Here is a 22,840-nt window from a genome sequence, read left to right on the forward strand (position 1 = left end):
GGACTGGCTGGGTTTTTCACAGCTGTGCACACAGTAGGTGCTCAATAAATGCATATGGGTGGCTCTGCTGTGACATACTACAGGCTGGAGAGCTGACTGAGTTGAACCAGCAGCACCCTGTATGTCCCCAGCAAACCTCTCTCTCTGTGGTCAGCGCTGTGGGACAGCCGGGTGGGCTTCCTGGAGGAGAGGGTGCTCAGGCCAAGCCTGGGTGGAACCCAGGGAGCAGAAGGGCAGTTCCCCACCCCCACCCCCGCTTTAGTGACTCAGCCCTTCACCCCGCCCGCCAGGGGGCGCCGGCGGGCGACACCAGAAGCTGTTGGAGCCCAGAACCCAGGACCTGGTCCCATTCCTGCGTGGGTGGGCACAGGGCGGCGCAGACACGCCCGGCAGGAAAGGGTGCGGTAGGGTAGTCCTGGGGTGCCCCCTCGCGTTGCGCGTCCGCACAGAGCCGGGTTCCAGATGGAAGGTGCGCGGTGGAGACCCCTGACGGCCCCACTGTTGGGATGGGGAAACTGAGGCCGGAGAGGGTGGGACCGCGGCTGTGAGGGAGAGGGACCACCTGGACCCAGGTCTGGCTCTAAAGCCCCGCTGGCAGCCCCGGGACCCGGCAGGGAGGGCAGGCGGTGGGGTGGGGCGCGTCCCCTGGTGACAGCAGCGCCCGGGAATGCGCCAGCTGGGAGGGTCTCTCCGCCCCCCGCGCGCGGCCCCCGGGGCTGAGCTTCTCCCCAGTGCGCTGGGGCCCTGCGCTGGGGGTGGCCGGGACCTGGATCGGGGAACCCCCGATAGGAGCCCAGGCGCACGGAAGTCCCCCTCCACAAGCAGGACGACCCCCCCGCGGGAGGGGTGAGGGGTAGGACCAGGAGAGGGAGCTGTGACCGGGGACGGGGACCCCGGCAGGACGCAATCCGGGCTTCGGTGGGGTAGGGGCAGCGCCTGGGACTCCCAGACCCAGAGCGGGGTGACCTCGGTTCGTGCACATTCCCGGGCCCTGAGCGCGGCGCCCGGAATAGCAGCCCCAGGGCAGAGGGGGGCAGTCAGTCCCCGCGCCGCGCCCCCGCCCGAGACTGCCAAGGTCACCGGGACCCGGGCGCCCGACACTAGCCCGCGGCTCCGGGGCCCCTGCGCTTCGGCAGTCCCCTGCCGCAGATCCGCGCCTGCCGCGCGAGGGCGCCAGGGGCCGCCGCCCCTCCTGACCCGGGCCTGGGCGCGCCTGCGGAGGCCGCGGTGGGAGGGGCCGCCCCAGTCTCGCACCCGCCCGGCACCTAGGGCCCCGCCGCTTCCGCTCGCCCTGGGGCCGCTCAGGGAGCCGGGACGCGCTGCCTGGGCTCCGCGCAGTCGGTAAGTCCTTCTTCCTATCCCCCCCACTTTCTCCGGGGGAAACTGAGGCCCAGAGGTGCGACTTGCCTTGAGATCCCACCGCCAGTCCGGGCTGCAGCCCACACGGGGAGGGGCCTGGATTCTGGGGAGGGCTCATTGAGGAGGGGGTAGGGTGGTCCTTGTAGCCCCCCACTTTTCACCACCTAGACCCCCACTCCTCAAGCCAGGCTCAGAGTCTGGTGGGGGTTGTCAGAAGGTGAAGACCCCTCCCCCTGATTTTTTGGTTGGTTGGTGTTTTTGAGATGGAGTCTGGCTCTGTCGCCCAGGCTGGAGAGCAGTGGCCCCACCTCGACTCATTGCAACCTCCGCCTCCTGGGTTCAAGCGATTCTCCTGCCTCAGCCTCCCAAGTAGCTGGGATTACAGGCGTGCACCACCACACCTGGCTAATTTTTTTATTTTAGTACAGATGGGGTTTTACCATGTTGGTCAGGCTGTCTCAGACACCTCACGTGATCCACCCGTCTCGGCCTCCCGAAGTGCTGGGATTACAGGCCTGAGCCACCACGCCCGGCCCCCCTCCCCTTGTTTTAACTTTCTGGTGCAGACTTCTTGTGCTTCCTGGGCCAGCCCAGGCTCTGGGCTCAGAGAGGGGCACAGATGCAGCTAACCACAGCTGTCGCAGCACCTGGAGACACCCAGGACTCCAGACCCTTGGTACCCCAGAGGTCCAAATGCTAGAACCAGTGGGGCCTGAGAGCCAGGGAAACAAGGTCCGGGTGGGACCCAGCCTCCTTCAGCTGGTGCCTGGGCCCGGGCTCATCCGCCTGCCTTCACGCTCTGCTGGCAGCGGGACGTCCTGGCTCACTTGGCAGCTGCTTCCCTTCCCTCCCCTCCCCTCTCTCCCTGCAGGCCGGGGTCACGAGGAGGGTGTGGATGGCAAGTGACTTCATCCCTGCCCGACGGATGGAGAAACTAAGGCCCAGAGAGGCAGTCAGCCTCCTCCCCTTTCCTGCCCCAGCCTCAGCAGTGGCCCCTCCCTCCACGGGCCGCCCCGGCGCTCAGTCCCACCCCCTCTGCTGATGAGGCCATGAGGCACCGACTGGCCCCGGGCCAGGTCACCCCTCCCTGTCCCATCCCCAATCCGGGGGACTCTCTGCTGTCTGGAAGCTGAGGGAGCCCTGGGGCCGCAGTGCAGCTAGGGGCCTCTTCCGGGGACCCAACCCCTGATCCAGCCCCTGCCGGCCGCACCTGCTGCAGAGTGTCACAGAATCATGGACTGAATCCATTCGGCCCCCACTGCACAGATGGGGAAACTGAGGCCTGGGAGAGTGGAGTGGCTGGCCTCAGGCCACACGGAAAGGTAGAAGCAGTGATGGTGGGGAGGGCAAGGAGGGGGCCCCAGCCCTAGGAGGCACCTGTGTACTATTCTTGAATGATCCCTCCAATCATCAAGCATCGATTAAGCACCTACTGTGTACATTATAGCACAATACACATATCAATGACATTGCAAGCTGGGCACAGTGGTTCATGCCTATAATCCTAGCACTTTGGGAGGCCGAAGCGGGTGGATCACTTGAGGTCAGAAGTTTGAGACCAACCTGGCCAAGATGGTGAAACCCTGTCTCTACTAAAACTACAAAAAGTAGTAGGGCGTGGTGGCGGGCATCTGTAATCCCAGCTTCTCGGGATGCTGAGGCAGGAGAATCACTTGAGGGGAGGGTTGCAGTGAGCCGAGATTGCACCCCTGCACTCTAGCCTGGGCGACAGAGCGAGACTCCATCTCAAAACAAACAACAACAACAATAATTGCAGATGACATTCTGAGTTCTTCTTCTCCATACCGGGCTCCATGCCTCCTGTCTTCTTTATCTGATCCACAGGACCCCTCAACTTTCCTGTAAGGGAGGCTCTATTACCCTGTTTTTCAGAGGAGAAGTAGGGCTCAGAGAGGGTTAGTTACTGTCCAAGATCACACAGCCAGTCAGGACAGAGCCAGGACACAATCCTGTGTCTCTGGCGGTGGCTCCATGGATTCAGCCCCTCTGTTCCCCAGGCCCTGCCTCTTCCAGAACCTCCTGCTCCTCCTGTGGGCCCTGCTGAACTGCGGTTTGGGGGTCAGTGCTCAGGTAAGGGGGGGCATGAGCCCAGGGTGTGGCGAGTGGGCATGGGGACCCAGCCAGCACTGTGGGGTCACCAGCATCTCTCCACCAGGCTGACCTTGCCTCTGTCTCCCCAAGTAGGGTCCGGGTGAGTGGACCCCGTGGGTGTCCTGGACCCGCTGCTCCAGCTCCTGCGGGCGTGGCGTCTCCGTGCGCAGCCGGCGCTGCCTCCGGTGAGCGGGCTGGGGCTGGGAGGGGGTCCCTGCCCCTCCTCCCCCGCTGGCCCAGCCCGGCCCGTGGCCACACCCTCGGCCTGCCCACACATGCTGTGCCCTTTAATCCCGCTGATCCCACTGGAATGTGGGTGGGGTTGGCGGGGGCAGAGGGTGGAAGGCCAGCCCCAGGAGGGGGTCCCTGGGGGTTCTCACCACACTCTGGCTCCCTGCAGGCTTCCTGGGGAAGACCCGTGCTGGGGAGACTCCCATGAGTACCGCCTCTGCCAGTTGCCAGTAAGTCCTGCCCACCTCTCAGACCACCTCCCACCCCAGGCTGCCTGAAGCCGGCCACCTGCCCCTTGGGTTGTCCCAGCCTCTGGCTCACCTATCTCTGTCACTAGGACTGCCCCCCAGGAGCTGTGCCCTTCCGAGACCTACAGTGTGCCCTGTACAATGGCCGCCCTGTCCTGGGCACCCAGAAGACCTACCAGTGGGTGCCCTTCCATGGGGGTGAGTAGCCTGGTCTCCTGTGGTCAGAACTGGTCCAGAGTGAACAACTCATTACTCTTAAGGAGAGGGACTTGGAGGGTTGCAAAGAGACAAGGGTATTAGCACTAGGGTTTTGAAGGATATGTAGGAGTTGGTGAAGTGAAACAGAAACAGCATATGTTAGGCGTGAAACAGGGGCAGAGGGAAGCAGGGTTCATGCTGAGGATTCCGACTGAGGATTGACTTAGAGCTGTATCCAGAGGCCAACAGTTCTCAAACTTATCCCAGTAGCAGGAAATGTTGCTGCATTGAGCTGAAAATAGCAAGTTATATAACTATGTGCCCGGGGCAGTGCGCCTCCAGATTTCAGGGAGACAGGCAGCTTCACACGCCATGGGGAAGGCAGACACAGATAGAAGAAAAGCCTAGAATGAACGAAGTGCCATCCATCAACCTCATTTCCTTCCTTCTTTCCCTCCTTTTCTTTCTTCCTTCCTTCCTTCCTTCCTTCCTTCCCTCCCTCCCTCCCTCCTTCCTTCCTTCCTTCTGAGAATTGGAGGAAACCTGCTGTGATCGCACCCTCGCAGAGGCCCACTGGGGCCAGCCCAGGTTCTGTTCCTGGCAGGGTCCACCAGCCAGACTCAGGGAAATGAGAGCCAAAAGGAGCTGGAGAGAAGGAGGAGTGGAAATCAGGGCAGTCAGACTGTGTGTATATGATCAGACAGCCCATTTTTGCCCCACTTCCAGGCAGAAGGGGAAACTGAGGCCCAGGGAGGACCAGCGACACACCTCAGTTGTGCGGGACTCAGTCCAGTCAGTACTGGACACACACTTCACTGGGCACTTCCTAGGTGCTTGGGCCAGGTGCTCACATCTTTTTTGTTTGTTTTTTTGTTTTTTTGAGATGGAGTCTCACTCTGTCACCCAGGCTGGAGTACAATGGCATGATCTCGGCTCACTGAAGCCTCCACCTCCCTGGTTCAAGCTATTCTCCTGCCTCAGCCTCCGAAGTAGCTGGAGTTATAGGCTCCCACCACCAAGCCCAGCTAATTTTTTGTTGTTGTATTTTTGGTAGAGATGGGGTCTCGCCATGTTGCCCAGGCTGGTTTTGAACTCCTGGCCTAGGAGATCTGCCCACCTCAGCCTCCCAATGTGCTGGGATTACAGGCGTGAGCCACCGCACCTGGCCTTTTTTAAGGTCATCCATCTGCACACTGATAGAGTTCTTGCTTCTGTATCCTAGAGCTTAGAACAGTGTCTGGAAAGCAGTAGGTGTTCAGTGGAATGAAGAATGAGTAATGGTGTTAAAAATGAATAGTATGTAAGGACTCCTAATATAAAGACTATGAATGAATGAATGAATGAATGAATGAATGCAGCCCCAGGATACTTGCCTGGGAGTCCTAGGTTGCTGGAGGCAGAGCACCTACGGTCCAGTCCTGGCTCTGCCTCAGCCTCAATGTGTGGCTTTAGCTGAATCTCTGGGCTTCATCTGCCCAAGGTGATGGTTGCCTGATGAAGTTTGGTAGAGGGGGCCTGGAACTCGAATAGGGGTCCCCGGCCCACTGACTCCTCCTGCCCTCAGCGCCCAACCAGTGTGACCTCAACTGCCTGGCCGAGGGGCACGCCTTCTACCACAGCTTCGGCCGCGTCCTGGATGGCACCGCCTGCAGTCCGGGTGCCCAAGGCGTCTGTGTGGCTGGACGCTGCCTTGTAAGGACTGGCCAGGCCCCGCCCGAGCCCCACCCTACCTTCCACTCAGGCTCCACCCACAGCCTCCTCCCTAGGCTCCACCTCCACCCTCCCATTAGCCTCCACCCCTTCCCTAGACTCCACCCCTTCCCCTCCCCTTCCAAGCCTCGCCCCCAGCCCCAGCTTAGGCACCAACTCCCTGGGCACCACGCCCATCCTCCTCCCTCCAGGCCCTGCTCCTCCCTAGGCTCCACCCCCATCTTCCCTCGGGGCCTTGTCCTCTTGCTCCCAGGCACTGCCTTTGCCCCAGGTCCTGGCCCTCCCAGTGTCAGTGACACCGCGCCTGTCCTTCACCCTTTAGAGCCCCGGCTGTGATGGGTTGCTAGGCTCGGGTGCCCTAGAGGACCGCTGCGGCCGCTGTGGAGGCGCCAACGATTCGTGCCTTTTCGTGCAGCGCGTGTTTCGTGACGCCGGTGACTGCCTGCCCCGTCCTCCCTGCACGCGTCAGAGCGGGCCCTTTAACAAGCTGTGGCCCGGAAGCAAATTTCCATGCTGATTGGCCAGTGTGCGGCCCAGCCCCCCTTTCTCCTCATCCTGATTGGCTACTGACAGATTGTCCCGCCCTTCCCCAGAACAGATGGGGTTTTAACACTTTCCCTGCCACACTGAAGCAATAGTAATTGTAACTCCAACCGTTTACAGAGGGTTTTCCGGTTCCCAGGACCCTGGCTAGCTGTCTTACCCTCAGTAGCTCATTTCATCTTCAAGTCATCGCTCAAATACACCCCCACTGGCACCCCAAAACCCTTTTACCCTCCCACCCAGGTGCCTTCGCTGGGTACTGGAACGTGACCCTGATCCCCGAGGGCGCTAGACACATCCGCGTGGCACACCGGAGCCGCAACCACCTGGGTATCCTAGGGTGTGAGGCGGGAGGCACCCTGCAGGCTGCCCGTGGGCCGTTGTCCCCGTTTACAGATGGGGAGACTGAGGCCTGAGGAGGGGACCCCAGGGTCTGGGAGACGAGACGGACAGGTTCCTGAGCGCTGACTGTTCCCTTGCAGCACTGATGGGGGGCGATGGGCGCTACGTGCTTAACGGGGACTGGGTGGTCAGCCCGCCGGGGACCTACGAGGCGGCCGGCACCCATGTGGTCTACACCCGTGACGCAGGGCCCCAGGAGACATTGCAAGCAGCCGGGCCCACCTCCCACAACCTGCTCCTACAGGTGCCACCGGGCCTCCAAGAGGGTGAGAGGGGGGAGGCTGGTGAGAGAGGGTCAGAGGGGGGAAGTTGGGGACAAGGTCGGACAGGGGAGGCTGGTGACAGGGTCATGGGAGTTTGGTGACAGGGTGTCAGAGGGGGTCGGATGGGAACAGAGGGTCAGACAGGGGAGGCTGGGGACAAGGTCAAAGGGGGTCAGCTGGGGACAGTGTCAGAGGGATAAGGCTGGTGACAGGTTTAGAGGGGGGCGGTTGGGGACAGGGTCAGAGGGGGAAGTCTGGTGACAGAGGGTCAGAGGGGGTTGGCTGCGGACGGGGGTGGGACGCTGGGGACAGAGGGTCAGAGTGAGGGTGACTGGGGCCAGAAGGGGGAGTCTGGGGTCAGAGGGGATCAGCTGGGGACAGAGCATCAGAGGAGGGAGGCTGAGGACAGACAGGGTCAAAGCGGGGAGGCTGGGGTCATAGGATCAGAGGGAGGAGGCAACCCCGGCCTCTGGTGAAGCTCCCTGTGCGCCCTCCCCTGCTCCAGGTCCTCCTGCAGGAGCCCAACCCCGGCATCGAGTTTGAGTTCTGGCTCCCTCAGGAGCGCTACAGCCCCTTCCAGGCTCGGGTGCAGGCCCTGGGCTGGCCCCTGCGGCAGCCGCAGCCCCGGGAGGTGGAGCCTCAGCCCCCCGCAGCCCCTGCTGTCATCCCTGCACGGACCCCAACCCTGGCCCCAGGTGAGGTGGGGACAGCCAGGGTGGGGAATGAGTGGGGGCTGAGGCCTCTGCCCCTCACAGCACCGCCCACCCCACAGACCCCTGCCCACCCTGCCCTGACACCCGAGGCCGCGCCCACCGACTGCTCCACTATTGCGGCAGTGACTTTGGTGAGACCCCTGACCCCTACTCTCACTTAGCCCTTACTAACCTGGCCTCCTGCTGACCTCTGACCCTAATCTGACTTTACCCTTGACCCTTTCTTCTGACCCTAATTTGCCTCTTGACCCTAACCACTCATTGATCCCTCACGTGATCCTGACTCCAGTCCCTATAGATCCCGAGGTCCCACCTGACCCTCAGCCCCTCTTCTGGCAATGTGGGTGGGGCGTGGAGATTTGCGCAGAGTTGAGCAGCCAGCCAGCTCAGCATGACCCCCAACAGTGTTCCAGGCCCGAGTGCTGGGCCACCACCGCCAGGCCCAGGAGACCCGCTACGAGGTACGCATACAGCTCGTCTACAAGAACCGCTCGCCACTGCGGGCCCGCGAGTACGTGTGGGCGCCAGGCCACTGCCCCTGCCCGATGCTGGCACCCCACCGGGACTACCTGCTGGCTGTCCAGCGCCTTGTGAGCCCCAACGGCACACAGGACCGGCTGCTGCTGCCCCATGCTGGCTACGCCCGGCCCTGGAGCCCCGCGGAGGACAGCCGCATACGCCTGACTGCCCGACGCTGTCCTATCTGAGCCCCCGAAGGAGCCCTGGCCACACACAGCAAGAAAGATACATCTGACCAGTCTCAACGTCAGCGTATTTCCCCTCTCACCCTGGCTTCCAGGCAGCTCTGACATATGTCCCACCTGTGCAGCTATGTGACTCCCTCCCGCACACACTTAGACACCTCTGCATGCAGTTGGAGTCACTGTCACAAGCCGGCAGGCACTGGTGAGGAGACACTGAAGAGACTCTGACTTGTATTTCGCTTCTCTCCTTGGCTGCCAGGAAGCTCCTAGCTATTTATACTCAGAAAGTTTAACTCTGCTTTCATTCTCTTTGCGTCACACTCACTTTGAGACACTGTCATGAACGAGCATGACACCCTGCTGCCCTGGGTACGCGGAAACTCATCTGTTTAATTCCCAGACACTGTGCTGTCTCTCCTCTCTGCTACTCACACTCACCCTCGTGTGTCAAGAGCAGAGACACTGTCACAAACAGGCATGCCCCTTAGAAGACATGCCTAACCAGGCACTGTAACGTACCAATTTCCCCTTTTCCCCTGGCTACTGGGAAACTCAGAGACAATCTTTCCAGCCTCAGCATCTCTGGCTGGATTTCTGCCCATCAATATGCTCACCCCTCCCCTCCTCTTTTTTTTTTTTGTTTGAGACACAGCCTTGTTTTGTCACCTAGACTGAAGTGCAGTGGTGCAATCATTGCTCACTGCAGCCTCGAATTCCTGGGCTCAAGCGATCCTCCCACCTCAGCCTCCACAGCAGCTGGAGCTACAGGTGTGAATCACCATGCCCGGCTACCTTTTAAATTTTTTGTAGAGAGGGGGTCTTGCTATGTTGCCCACACTGTTCTCCAACTACTGGCTTCAAATGATCCTCCTGCCTCAGCCTCCCAAAGCACTGGAATTTCAGGCATGCACTATCATACTGGCTGTTCACCCCCCTTTTATTCCTCTTTAATTTTTACAAGCACTTTTAAAAAAATTACTTTAAGTTCTGGGATACATGTGCAGAATGTGCAGGTTTATTACATTAGTATCCATGTGCCATGGTGGTTTGCTGCACCCATCAACCCGTCATCTAGGTTTTAAGCCCCACATGCATTAGGTATTTGTCCTAATGCTCTCCCTCCCCTTGGCCCCCACCCCACAAAGGACCCGGTGTGTGATGTTCCCCTTCCTGTGTCCATGTGTTCTCGTTGTTCAACTCCCACTTATGAGTGAGAACAAGCGGTGTTTGGTTTTCAGTTCCTGTGTTAGTTTGCTGAGAACGATGGCGTCCAGCTTCGTCCATGTCCCTGGAAAGGACATGAACTCATTCTTTTTTATGGCTGCAGAGCACTTTTTTTTTTTTTTTTTTTTTGGAGACGGAGTCTCGCTCTGCCACCCAGGCTGGAGTGCAGTGGCCGGATTGCAGCTCACTGCAAGCTCCGCCTCCTGGGTTTACTGCGTTCTCCTGCCTCAGCCTCCCGAGTAGCTGGGACTACAGGCGCCGCCACCATGCCTGGCTAGTTTTTTTTTTTTTTTTTTTTTTTTGTATTTTTTAGTAGAGACGGGGTTTCACCGTGTTAGCCAGGATGGTCTCGATCTCCTGACCTTCCGATCCGCCCGTCTCGGCCTCCCAAAGTGCTGGGATTACAGGCTTGAGCTACCGCACCCGGCCTGTAGCACTTTTTTTTTAAGCACCCCCATCACATGCAGTCGGTCAGAGACTCAGGGACGCGCCGGTAGAACCCCGTCTCCATTTTGCTCATGGACAGGCACACATGTTCACGCGCACCCCACCCCTCCTCCCGGTCCAGCCTCACCTCCTCCCTGCACATCTGACCCTGTGTGGGGTGAGGTCAGGGAATAGATGAGGATAGGAGCAGGTGGGGAATGAATGGAGCTTTGATAGGTCCTGAGCTTCCCCCAACTGCCACATACTTTCTCAGGCCCACCCTGGGAGCCCCTCCCCAGCTGAGGAGGTAGGTGAGAGCCGCTGCTGTCTGTGGGCTGCCAGCCCGCTGTGTTCTTCTGCAACCAGGAGGGCCGACATGGGCTGTGTGTGTGCTAGGGGGTGTCACGAGTTCACTCAGTAAACCCTCCCCTATGGGGTGCCAACCCTCTGCCTCTCACTCCTGATGGATGGCTCACGCTGCCACCTGGGACAAACCGCTCTGTGTGGGACCAGTGGTTGCATTTCTCTCTGGGGCCTGGGATGCCTGGGGTCCGTGGGTTCCCACCGACCACTGGGCACGGACAAGCTGCCCCCACCAGGCAGGGAGCAGCCAGAGAGAATGAAGGGCAAGGAGGCTGCTGAGGCAGAGGGAGTCGGCGAGGGGTGCAGGACATCGGTGGACTCGGCCCCTGATCTTGCAGGTGACCCCAGGCCAGGTGCAGCCCCTCTCTGGCCTCAGTTTCCCCCTCAGTGAATGGCGCCCTCGAAACCCCTCCCAGCTCTGACATGGGAGTTACTCTTTCCTGGAGCCCTTCCCTAGCCCCCTTTCTTCCTTCAGACATTTCTGCAGCAAGTGCTTATTGAACACCGACGGCATACCAAGGACCCAGCGCAGCCTGGGACGGCCGGCGCTTCAGTGATGCGGTGCCTTCTGTGATTGACATCTGCAGCAAGCGCTGCCGGCCGGGGTCCCAGGAGCTCCCCAGCCAAGGGCCGCGGGTACTGCAGGGCTGCGTGGGGCCGCAGTGCCCCCTGGCGGCAGGATGGGGCATGAAGGGACTCCGTGCGCGCCGCGTGGCTTGCAGCCCAGGTGCCCTGAGCCCACTTCCGCGTGGGCACTCGCTTCCCCGTGGACGCGGGCCCCTCTCGCAGGCCTCCTCGTGACAGCACTGGCTCCTGAGGCCACTGTCGGTGCCTGCCGGGCCCCCACTGCCCTCCCTCCCCAACTAGTCTGCAAGGCTGTCCCCTCTCCCCGGCTGTGGTTTGGGGTGTGCCAGGGAATGGAGGTTTCAGGTCTCTCTCCGACATTGCCCTGGCGCCTGGATCTCAGACAGTCACCCTGGGGGCTGCCCAACACGCCAGGGGAGCTGACACTCAGAGGGTTTCCTCAACAGGGACCCCAGGCTGTGCCTGAGACCAGGGAGAAACACGCATGAGGCTGTCCCACAGTCCCCACCACCAGGAGCACGCCATTCCTAGTGGGCGAGAGGACCCCAGCATGATTTGAAAATGACGACATTGTTTCCAGTAAGAACCACGTAACAATAACAATCGGCAATAAACGGTCTCCAGATTTGCGCTTTAGCTTTAAAGCCAACTAGTGAACGTTCTGGTATCTTTGTTATTTTTGTTTTTTAGAGCCAGGGTCTGACTGTGTCTCCCAGGCTGGATTGCAACGATGCCATCATAGCTCACCGCAGCCTCCACCTCCCGGGCTCCAGTGATCCTCCTGACTAAGCCTCCGGTGTAGCTAGGACTACAGGTGCATGCCACCATGTGTGGCTGATTTTTCTTTTATTTTGGGTACAGAGGGTGTCTCTCTATGTTGCGAAGACTAGTCTTGAATTCCTGGCCTTAAGCGAATCTCCTGTCTCAGCATCCTAAAGCGCTGGATTACAGGTGTCAGTCACGGCACTCGGCTGCCACTCTTTCCTCCTTTTATTTATTTTTATTTATTTTTTGAGACGGAGTTTTGCTCTTGTCGCCCAGGCTGGAGTGCAATGGCGCAATCTTGGCTCACTGCAACCTCTGCCTTCCGGGTTCAAGTGATTCTCCTGCCTCAGCCTCCTGAGTAGCCGGGATTACAGGCACCTGCCACCATGCCTGGCTAATTTTATATTTTTAGTAGAGACAGGGTTTCACCATTTGGCCAGGCTGGTCTTTAACTCCTGACCTCAGGTGATCTGCTCACCTCAGCCTCCCAAAGAGCTGGGATTACAGGCATGAGCCACCGAGCCCAGCCTCCATTTACCGTTTTAGGCCAGCTGTGGTGGCTCATGCCTATAATCCCAACACTTTGTGAAGCTAAGGCAGGAGAATTGCTTGAGTCCAGGAGGTCGAGACTACAGTGAGCTGTGGTTGCACTGTTGCATTCCAGCCTGGGTCACAGAGTGAAACCCCCTATCTAAGGGGTCATAGCTAAGCTATGAGGCTGCAAAGACATAAGAATGACACAATGGGCCAGGCGCGGTGGCTCACGCCTGTAATCCCAGCACTTTGGGAGGCCGAGACAGGCAGATCACGAGGTCAGGAGATCGAGACCATCCTGGCTAACACGGTGAAACCCCGTCTCTACTAAAAAAAATACAAAAAAAACTAGCCGGGCGAGGTGGCGGGCGCCTGTAGTCCCAGCTACTTGGGAGGCTGAGGCAGGAGAATGGCGTGAACCCGGGAGGCGGAGCTTGCAGTGAGCCGGGATCGCGCCACTGCACTCCAGCCTGGGTGACAGAGCGAGACTCTGTCTCAAAAAAATAAAAAATAAAAATAAAAAAAATAAAAAAAATAAAGGCCGGGCGCAGTGGCTCATGCCTGTAATCCCAGCACTTTGGGAGGCCGAGGCGGGTGGATCACTTGAGGTCAGGAGATCAAGACCATCATGGCTAACATGGTGAAACCCTGTCTGTACTAAAAATACAAAAAATTAGCCAGGTGTGGTGGCAGGTGCCTGTAGTCCTAGCTACTTGGGAGGCTGAGGCAGGGCAATTGCTTGAACCTGGGAGGCGGAGCTTGCAGTGAGCAGAGATCGCGCCACTGCACTCCAGCCTGGGCAACAGAGCAAGACTCCATCTCAAAAAAAAACAAAAGAAAAGAAAAAGAGAGGGACCATGCCAGGTGCAGAGCGAGCTTGGCACCCTCTCTCCTCCCTTGGGGCCATGACCAGACCACATTCTTCAAAGCAGCCGGGCCAGTGATCGGCAGATCCCAACAGCCCGGTCTGCCATCCCCGTGTGGTCACCGACATAGGGTCGGGGGTGATTAATGATTACCTTTGCTCTTTGCTCTGATAAATCCTGCACCCTGAGTAAAAGACAAAGTCCCGGGCCGGGCGTGGTGGCAGGTGCCTGTAATCCCAGCTACTCAGGAGGCTGAGGCAGGAGAATCGCTTGAACCCAGGAAGCAGACGTTGCAGTGAGCCAAGATCATGTCATTGCACTCCAGCCTGGGCAACAAGAGTGAAACTCCGTCTCAAAAAAAAAGAGAAAGTGCCCCCATGCCCTCTCAGTGCCTGTGTGGTGCAGCCCCCAAAACTCCCCTTTTCCCTCCTTCCTGCCCTCCCTCCTCCCTGCCCTCTGTCCTCCCTGACCTTGCTCCTCCCTGACCTCCCTCCTCCCTGACTGACCTCCTCCCTGACCTCTTTCCTCCCTGACCTCCCTCCTCCCTGACTGACCTCCTTCCTCCCTGACCTCCCTCCTCCCTGACCTCCTTCCTCCCTGCCCTCCCCTTCTCTGCTCCAGCCACAGGAGCCTCCCCTCTGTGCCTCCTACTCACCAGCATGGTCCTGCCTCAAGGCCTTTGTACAGGCTGTGCCCTCTGCCTGGAACACTCTTTTTTTTTTTTTTTTGAGAAAATGTCTTGCTCTGTTGCCAGGCTGGTGCAATCTTGGCTCACTACAACCTCCACTTCCCGGGTTCAAGCAATTCCCCTGCCTCAGCCTCCCAAGTAGCTGGAATTACAGGCATGTGCCACCACACTTGGCTAATTTTTTGTATTTTAGTAGAGACGGGATTTCACCATGTTGGCCAAGATGGTCTTGATCTCCTGACGTCATGATCCGCCCACCTCGGCCTCCCAAAGTGCTGGGATTACAGGCGTGAGCCACCCACCCAGCCTTTTTATTTTTTTCTTGAGATAGAGTCTCACTCTGTCGCCCAGGCTGGAGTGCAATGGCACGATCTCCACTCACTGCAACCTCTGCCTCCCAGGCTCAAGTGATTCTTGCCTCAGCCTCCCAAGTAGCTGGGACTCCAGGCATGTGCCATCATGCCTGGCTAATTACTGTATTTATAAGTAGAGACAGTGTTTCACCACGTTGGCCAGGCTGGTCTCGAACTCCCGACCTTGGGTCATTCGCCTGCTTTGGCCTCCCAAGGTGTTGGAATTACAGGTGTGAGCCACCACGCCCGGCTGACCACTCTTTTTTTTTCTTTTGGAGACAAGGTCTTGCTCCGTTGCCTAGGCTGGAGTGCAGTGATCATGGCCAGGCATGGTGGTGCGCGCCTGTAGTCCCAGCTACACAGGAGGCCAAGGGAGGAGGAATTCTTGAGCTCAGGAGGCTGAGGATGCAGCGAGCCATGATTAAATCACTGCCCTCCAGCCTGGGCAACAAAGCCAGAACCTGTCTCATTAAAAAAAAAAAAAAAAAAAAAAAAGGTATCTCCAGACTAGACCCAGAGGCCTGGGGACAAAATAGCTCTGGGTTGAGATTAATTGAGTTATGGCCCCTTGGACAAATATAATATCAGGGTTTGTGGTTTATCCTGCTATTTTTTTTTTTTTTTTTTTTTTTGAGACCGTTTTGCTCTTGTTGCCCAGGCTGGAGTGCAGTGGCGCGATCTCAGCTGACTGCAACTCCTTCTGTCCCCTGGGTTCAAGCAATTCTCATGCCTCAGCCTCCGGGGTAGCTGGGATTATAGGCGCCCACCACCATGCCTGGCTAATTTTTGTATTTTTTAGTACAGACAGGGTTTCACCATTTTGCCCAGGCTGGTCTTGAACTCCTAACCTCGGGTGATCCACCCGCCCCGGCCTCCCAAAGTGCTGGGATTACAGGCCTGAGCCACTGCGCCCACCTGGGGGAGTTTTAAGAGAAGCAGGCTAATGCAAATGGGCCAGACAACTAGCTCGGGAGGGAGGGGAGAAAGCACTGAGGTTAAGGACAAGCATTTCCGGGGCTTGCACCCATCCTGGCCATGCAGGTGGACCTTGAGTGGGTGAATTAGCCTCTGGGCCTCAGTCTCCTCATCTATATTATGGCACTGGTCGGCACAGCTGGGATGTGCCTGATTAAATGGAACAGTGTCCTCGAAGACCCTCCCCCGGGCCCCCAGCACAGGTGGAGCGCAGGTCTGGTCCGGGTTAGCTTTATTGGAGCCTCCTAGCAGGCCAGGTGTTTCAGGCACCAGTAGTGCTGCAGGCACGGGGGCCTGTGGTGTGGCCAGCTGCAGGTGATCTCGGTGGTGGACTCCGAAGTGTACTCCAGAGAGGTCCCGGAGTGGCAGGGGACCAGCTCGGGCACTGAGGTGCTGCTGGCAGGCTGTTTCGTGGATTGCTTCTGGCGCTGTCTGCTGGTCTTGGGGGCTGTGTCCTCTGGCTCGCCAGGGGGTTTGCTGGGAGGCTGCGTGGGGACGTTGCTGCTGCTGGGAGACTGGACCACGGGTGAGACCGGGCTGGAGGTGACGGTGGGTGGCTGCAGGGGCCTCGAGGACGGGAGGGCTGACTGGGAGGGGCCGGAGGAAGTACCAGGCAGCTGGGTGCGTTGCCGAGACCGCTGGGAGCTGACCCGTGCCCGACGCTGGCCCTGGGCCTTGCCACGGCCAGAGCCGGAGGGCAGCTGGCCCTGGGATTCAGAGCTGGGGGTGGCCGAGGACTGGGACTGGGACTTGCCCGAGGTGGCATTTAAGGAGACCCCCAGGGCCTTGCCTGGACCCGAGGGACTGGCGGAGGCTGCGGTCGAGAGATGCGCTGAAGGCTCTGTGGAGGCCTGGGAGCCCGGCGCGGCCCCCTCCTCACCAGCTGGGAGGTCCTTGCGAGGCCCGGGGGGCTGCTTCACTTGTCCTTCGGCTGCAGGGTCTGGCTTGGCTTGACTGCAGAGAGAGGGGAAGGCGGGGGAGGGCGGTGAGGCAGGCCTGGGCTCCACTGACTGCTCACAGGTGGGACTGAGGCTACTGGACGTGAGCATGGAAAGTCGAGGGGCCGGGCAGCCACCCTCAGCAGAGATGGTGTCGACCACACGCACGCTTTCATGGTCACCTATACACAGAGGGGTGCACACAGAGCACGCACATGTGCAGTCACACACACACGCTCACACACATACACGCACACGTGGTCACATGCACACATGCATGCATTCACACGTGCACACATGTACACGTCACACGCACACACATGCATGCACACACACACATGCACACGTGGTTACACACGCACACGTGAGAAACCATGCTCCCTTGCTCACTCATATACACATGGGAACACCAAACATACGCTTGAGCCATGCACACACACACACCCTCATGCACATGACAAAACATGCATGCACGATAACACATGTGCAACAGCAAACATACGCTCAAACACATGCACACACACACACACACACACACACACAGCTCCTACCTCCCCACGGGTTACGTACTGTCAGCTTCCAGGGGAGTGGAGGGCCCGGCCACAGCCGCTGGGGTGACGCCTGCCCGGCTACGGGCCAGGGCCTGCAAGACTGGTTCCCGGAAGCGTGAGAGAGAGAGGCGGACAGTGAGAGGGGGCGGCCAAGATGCCAGACAGTGGGCGGTCAAAGTCAGAAAGGGAGGCAAGGTGGAGAGAGGTGGAGACCCAGGAGACAGTCAGAGGCAGCTGGGCGCCTGCAAGCACCCACCGTTCCTGGTTATTCCGGCCGCCGCGTCCAGGGCTCGCCGGCTGAGGTTGTTCACGATTCTGTCCACGGCCCCGTGGTGCCTTAGGAACAGCGGGCGCACGACGCGCTGATACAGCATGAGAGCCCCGTTCCAGGGCCTGGGGGCCATGCAGAACAACAGGAAGGCGCACTGCAGGGCAGGGCAGGAGTTACACACAGCCCCACCCAGCTCTGTGCCCCTGGAGGGGAGAGAGGCTGCACTACTCCACCAGATGCCCACCCTGGACAGGAACGGGGTCTCCACCATCAGACACCCTTTGGGGGGGCCCTCCACCATCAGACATCCTATTGGGATGGGCCTGGGTTTTCGCCATCAGACACCCTTTAGGGTGAGCCCTCTACCATCAGACATCCTGTAGGGTGGACCCTCCACCATCAGACATCCCTTAGGGTGAACCCTCCACCATCAGACATCCTATTGGAGCAGGCTTGGGTCTCCACCATCAGACACCCTTCAGGGTGGGCCCTCCACCATCAGACACCCTTCAAGGTGGGCCCTCCACCATCAGCCCCTGGACAGGGCCCGTTTCCCCAGGGAAGGGACTGAGTCTCCCCCTCACATCTCCCATCTCCTGGTATTCTTTCCTCCGGACCTCCTGGCCCCAATACCTCCCAGGAATCCCCAAGCCCCATGCGCCCCACGGCTGCACCTGCCCTGGCAGGGCCCACCTTGCCCATGTAGTAGAAAGGGAACCAGGACAGGAGTAGATCGCTGAAGAACTCGGCCAGCCCGAACAGGGCGTACACCACCCAGTAGGTGAGCCACACAGTGTCGTCGTCCTTGCTTGGGCTCTCGATAGCTTTGATTCTGCAGGGAAGCGCAGTAGGGTCAGGGGCTGCCCGGGAGCCCCTAGATCCCCCTACGTGGGCAGCCAGCCGTGCACTCACGAGGCATATGCGGGGTAAACAAATCCGATGAGATTGCACAGCAGAGACGCTCCGTAGCCGAACAGCAGATACAGGCTTAGCAGAGTGACGGCTCCTGCGGGAGAGGTGGTGGTGGTGGGTGTGCCAGGGCCAGGGACCTGCTGAGTCCCCAGGACGGTACCCAGGCCTCCTTTCAGTCGACAGAGACTGCAACCTCCTCAGAAGCCTTGGTGATGCCTCTAGGATGTGTCCACTGCCCCCGAAGTGTCTGTGCATCCCCCCATCGTGCCCCTAGGCCCCGAGCCTTGTGCCTGTAACTGGTCAATGTGTCCATGTCCCCCACCATGGTTGAGAGATCCCCAAGGGCAGGCAGGAGCTTGACACTGGGCAGTGGGGGTGGGTGCAGAATAGCTGTCCAATAAAGTGTTTGCTGAGTGAGTAAGTGTAATCTGACCAGATGTGGTGGCTCACGCCTGTAATCCCAGCACTTTGGGAGGCCGAGGTGGGCGGACCAGGCAGGCAGACCACCTGAGGTCAGGGGTTCGAGACCAGCCTGGCCAACGTGGTGAAACCCCATCTCTACTAAAAACACAAAAATTAGCCACACTTGGTGGCGGGCGCCTGTAATCCCAGCTACTTGGGAGGCTGAGGCGGGAGAATCGCTTGAACCCAGGAAGCGGTGGTTGCAGTGAGCAGAGCTTGCGCCAGTGCACTCCAGCCTGGGTGAGATTCCTTTTCAAAAAAAAAAGAATGAGCATAATCTGCAATGATAGCCATCCCGTTCCAGGCCCTGTGGGAGGCGCTGGGAAAAGAGGCTAACGTTTCAACATAAGGGATGGGAGAAGCCTGCAAGGGAGGCCAGCCTGTCATGAAGACTTGGTTCCAGAGCTGAGAAACGCAACTGTTTCATCTGTTATCTTAGTGCAGGGTTTCTGGGTTTCTCTGCCTTGGCACTGCTGATGTTCGGGGCTGGGTCATTCCTGGTTGTTTTCGGCGGGGAGGGGAGGTGACTGTCCTGGACACTGCAGGGTGCTGAGCAGCGTCCCTGGCTTCTGCCCTCTCCATGCCATCAGCTCCCCAGTCATGACAACCACAGATATCCCTAGACATCACCCAGTGTCCCTGGGGCAGGCTGGGGGGCAGTACTACCCCCCCCCCGTCTTGGAGGCAGCAAACCCCAGCATCTCGGTCCCCCAGGTGGAGGAGAGCCCTTTGGTTGGCTGTGCACTCACCAGCCGGCACTGAGCAAGGCTGTGGCTGCACGGAGCCTCAGTTTCCCCCTTGGTAAGTGGGAGTGGTAATGGCTCCTGCCTCCTATGGTTTCAAGTGAACAGAGAGGGCTGGGCACAGTGGCTCATGCCTATAATCCCAGCACTTTGGGAGGCTGAGGTGGGCGGATCGCCCGAGGTCAGGATTTCGAGACCAACCTGACCAACATGGAGAAACCCCATCCCTACTAAACATACAAAATTAGCCGGGAGTGGTGGCACATGCCTGTAATCCCAGGTACTCAGGAGGTTGAGGCAGAAGAATCGCTTGAACCCAGGAGGCAGAGGTTGCAGCGAACCGACAACATGCCATTGCACTCCAGCTTGGGCAACAAGAGCGAAACTCTGTCTCAAAAAAAAAGTAATAATAACAAGTTAACAGAGAGAACGCCTTTCTGCGCGTTTATTTTTATGCATTTATTTATTTTTGAGACGGAGTCTTGCTCTGTCGTCCAGGCTGGAGTGTAGCGGCACAATCTCAGGTCACTACAAGCTCCGCCTCCCGGACTCAAGCGAATCTCCTGCCTCAACCTCCTGAGTAGCTGAGCGCGCCACCACGCCCAGCTGATTTTTTTATTTTTAGTAGAGACGGGGTTTCACCATGTCGGCCAGGCTGGTCTCAAATTCCTGACCTCAGGTGATCCGCCCACCTCGGTCTCCCAAAGTGCTGGGATTCCAGGCGTGAGCCGCCGCGACCTGCCCTTCTCCACATTTATTAAGTGCCTTCAGGTAACTATAACACAGTCCCAGCAAGGAGGGTGTTGAGAGAAAAAAGTGTGTGTGTCCAGCTCAGTCCCAATCCTGAACCTGGCTCTGAAAAGAATGACGACGACAGCTGCATTTATTAAGCGCCTATTGTGTGCCAGGTTTTGTGCTTTCCCTGAATTATCTTATTCAGAACTGCGGGTAGGGGGGTGTTGCCCAAGGTCACACAGGGAACCCCTGTGCTTCAGAGAGCTTGGACAGCCTCCCTCCTCCTCCCCTGGGGCTGCTATCTGCAGAGTGAGATAGAGGCCGCTTCCGGACCAAAGGGCAGAGGCCCAAGTCCCTCCCAGCCCCTCCTACCTGCTTTAGTCTTTATCCACAAGCACCCGAGGTCAGGGGTAGGCGGAGTCCCCCAGCTGGGAGGCTGTGTGGCCTCCCGGTCACTGTCTCCTCTGAGTTTCTTCGTATGTTACCCAGGGGTGTGGGATTTGTCGATTTAAATGAGGTGGGAGAGGGGGAATGAGGGAATGCTACCTCACCCCAGGCCTGGCTTGTGGGGAGGAGTGACTCTCCCAGGGTGTCCCTCCCCTAAATCCCTGTTCCTGCAGCTTCAGCAACGGGAGGATGACCTTGGACATCAGAATTGTGGAGGGGGGCCCAGCCCCCACGATTAGCAGCAGATGGGACTGGGAGTGGGCGGGGTGGACGGGTGTATGTCTCAGACACAACAGGCGAAGAGGCAGCCCCTGCCTCCCTGTGCCTCAGTTTCCTCTCTGGTGACACAGTGCCCCAGCCAGCCCCTCCCTGCTGCCTGTCTCCTGGGCGCTCTGTGACCTAAATTCCTGCCCACTGGCCCCAGGGATGTGGAAAGGGAGGGCAGAGGCCAGGGACCTGCTCCCTGGGGCAGGCACAGCCAGGCCATGCCCATGCCACCTGCTGTGCTGCACATGGGACCAGGCACCTGGAGACCTCCAGGGTCTGGACACAGATTTCAGACTGTGCTCGGGCTGCTTGGCATGGGAACCCCCAGACGGTGGGAAAATGGAGGGGGGGACTGGACTCCGGGGATCCACCTGCAGAAAGTGCTCAAAAAACTGGAACTGTCCTCTACCCAGAACACCCCAGGCCCAGAGCAAGTCCTTTCGAGTCATTCTGCGGAGCTTCCTGGAAGAGAAGGCAGAGCCAGTGGGGCTGGGGGCAGTGGCTCCCACCTAAATCCCAGAGCTTTGGGAGGCTGAGGCAGGAGGGTCGCTTGAGCCCAGGAGTTTGAGACCAGTCTGGGTAACATAGTGAGACCTTGTCTCTTAAAAAAGCTAAAAGTTTTAGGCCAGGCAAGGTGGCTCACACCTGTAATCCCAGCACTTTGGGAGGCTGAGGTGGGCGGATCACCTGAGGCCAGGAGTTCGAGACCAGCCTGGCCAACATGGTGAAACCCCGTCTCTACTAAAAATACAAAAATTAGCCGGGCATGGTGACCTGCGTCTGTAATCCCCGCTGCGCAGGAGGCTGAGGCAGGAGAATCGCTTGAACCCAGGAGGCGGAGGTTGCAGTGAGCTGAGATTGCGCCACTGCACTCCAGCCTGTGAGGCAGGGCAAGACTCGATCTCAAAAAAAAAGTTTTAAAGGTGGGGAGAGAAGCATTTAAGGAGCGCTTACTACACGCTCTTGCTGTAGTTTTGGAAAGGCGAAGGGGCGCGGCGTCACCAAGGGTGAAAGGCCCCGAAGAACTGTAATGGAGTCACAATCGGGGTGCCTGGATCTCCCGCTCTGTGGGCCCCAGTCCAACCTCCCCACATCACAGCTGTCAGACAACCCAACTCCGTCTTAACAAATATTTACGCGCGGTGGCACTAAGCCATTGAGCGGGGGAAGGTGAGCTAGGGCAGGAGAGGAGGAGGAAAGGAGAGTCCTGAGCAGCCCCCCGGGACGGTCCGTTCCCCTCCCCGCCTGGAGCCTCCCCTCGGAAAAACGGGAAGATCTCCACTGTTGCAGCCAGGCCGGGGTCCACGGGGGGAGGGGGACGGCGAAACGTGCAGGACACTGGCATCCTAGCCTCTCCGGGGCCACTGGGCAACTAGAAGAACCGGACTTCGGCACGGCAGGCACTCAGCGCTCAGAAGGAGGCGGCGGGTGGCGGCCAGGGATGGAAGCTAGAGAGGGGTGGCCCGGGAGCAGGGTCGCAGGGCGCGGGCAAGGGAGGGGTTGCGGGCGGACCTCGAGGTCCCGGTCACCCCGCGCGCTCCACGAGCAGGACCGGATCCCGTAGCCGGGGAGGGAGTCAGACCTGCGACCCCCGGGCCCATGGCCTCAGTGTGCCCGTCGGCGAAACGGGCTAGCGCCGACGGCTCACCTGCAGCCAGATACCGCTTCTCCAGCCCGGTCTTGGCCTCCAGCGCCCCCAGCACGTCGGTGACCAGGTTCCTTTGCTCCAGGAAGCGCTCCACGCGCTGGCTCAGGCCGTCCATGGCAACGACGCGCCCGGGGTTGGCTGCTCGAGCTCGCCCGCGGACCCGCGCACCCACTCCACTGCACGCGCGCCGCTTTCCCGCAGCCTGAGCCGCGCTGCTCCGGCCCGGCGCCGGTGTCCGCCCCCGGCCCCCCGCCCGGACCAATGGGAGGGCAGGGCGGACAAAGGAGGTGGGGCCTGCCCCGTCTCCCCCGCCGCATAGCCCTCAGCCGCTGCCGCCGCTGCCCAGACCCCGCCGGGAGAGGGCGGGGCGCGCCGGACCAGGGCACCGATTGGCCGGGCCGGAGCGAGACGTAGCTGATTGGAAGGGCGGTGTCAGGGGACGGGATTATTGGCTGCGACACTGAGGGGGTGGAGCCAGGGCGAGGAGAGGCGCGGGTGGGGGCGGAGCCTGTGGGTGGGGCTAAAGAAAAATCCGAGCCGATTGGAGAAACGGGACGCGATTCATCGGCGAGAGCAGTGGAGGGCGGGGCTGATCACAAAGGAG

The 22,840-nt window shown here is 59.4% G+C and overlaps 2 protein-coding genes across 8 annotated transcripts; one reads left to right on the plus strand and one right to left on the minus strand.

The window, feature by feature from the left end:
- The first annotated feature begins 342 nt into the window (after nt 1–342).
- On the plus strand, nt 343–9,478 carry ADAMTSL5 (ADAMTS like 5). Of its 6 annotated transcripts, none has more exons than XM_007994630.3 (13): nt 343–572; nt 2,231–2,681; nt 3,378–3,450; nt 3,565–3,656; nt 3,872–3,932; nt 4,040–4,148; nt 5,713–5,840; nt 6,181–6,292; nt 6,645–6,731; nt 6,884–7,047; nt 7,572–7,761; nt 7,839–7,910; nt 8,185–9,478. In XM_007994630.3, the coding sequence occupies exons 2-13, from the start codon at nt 2,626–2,628 to the stop codon at nt 8,484–8,486; spliced, it is 1,446 nt and encodes a 481-aa protein (XP_007992821.3). In that variant the 5' UTR covers nt 343–572; nt 2,231–2,625; the 3' UTR covers nt 8,487–9,478. The 6 variants fall into 6 exon arrangements, with proteins under 6 accessions (XP_007992821.3, XP_007992822.3, XP_037850544.2 ...); XM_007994631.3 differs by having other exon boundaries at nt 343–469; XM_007994629.3 differs by lacking the exon at nt 343–572 and adding an exon at nt 597–1,341.
- Nucleotides 9,479–15,477: 5,999 nt separating this feature from the next.
- Nucleotides 15,478–22,536, minus strand: REEP6 (receptor accessory protein 6). Of its 2 annotated transcripts, XM_007994619.3 has the most exons (6): nt 22,237–22,536; nt 17,935–18,028; nt 17,716–17,854; nt 17,008–17,176; nt 16,771–16,851; nt 15,478–16,216 (listed from the first exon to the last, which is right to left on the minus strand). In XM_007994619.3, exons 1-6 carry the CDS (start codon nt 22,349–22,351, stop codon nt 16,179–16,181), a joined length of 636 nt encoding a protein of 211 aa, XP_007992810.3. In that variant the 5' UTR covers nt 22,352–22,536; the 3' UTR covers nt 15,478–16,178. The 2 variants fall into 2 exon arrangements, with proteins under 2 accessions (XP_007992810.3, XP_007992811.3); XM_007994620.3 differs by lacking the exon at nt 16,771–16,851 and having other exon boundaries at nt 22,237–22,527.
- Between the last annotated feature and the right edge of the window lie 304 nt (nt 22,537–22,840).

This window comes from Chlorocebus sabaeus, chromosome 6, assembly GCF_047675955.1.
Source record: "Chlorocebus sabaeus isolate Y175 chromosome 6, mChlSab1.0.hap1, whole genome shotgun sequence".
Taxonomy (NCBI): Eukaryota; Metazoa; Chordata; class Mammalia; order Primates; family Cercopithecidae; genus Chlorocebus; species Chlorocebus sabaeus.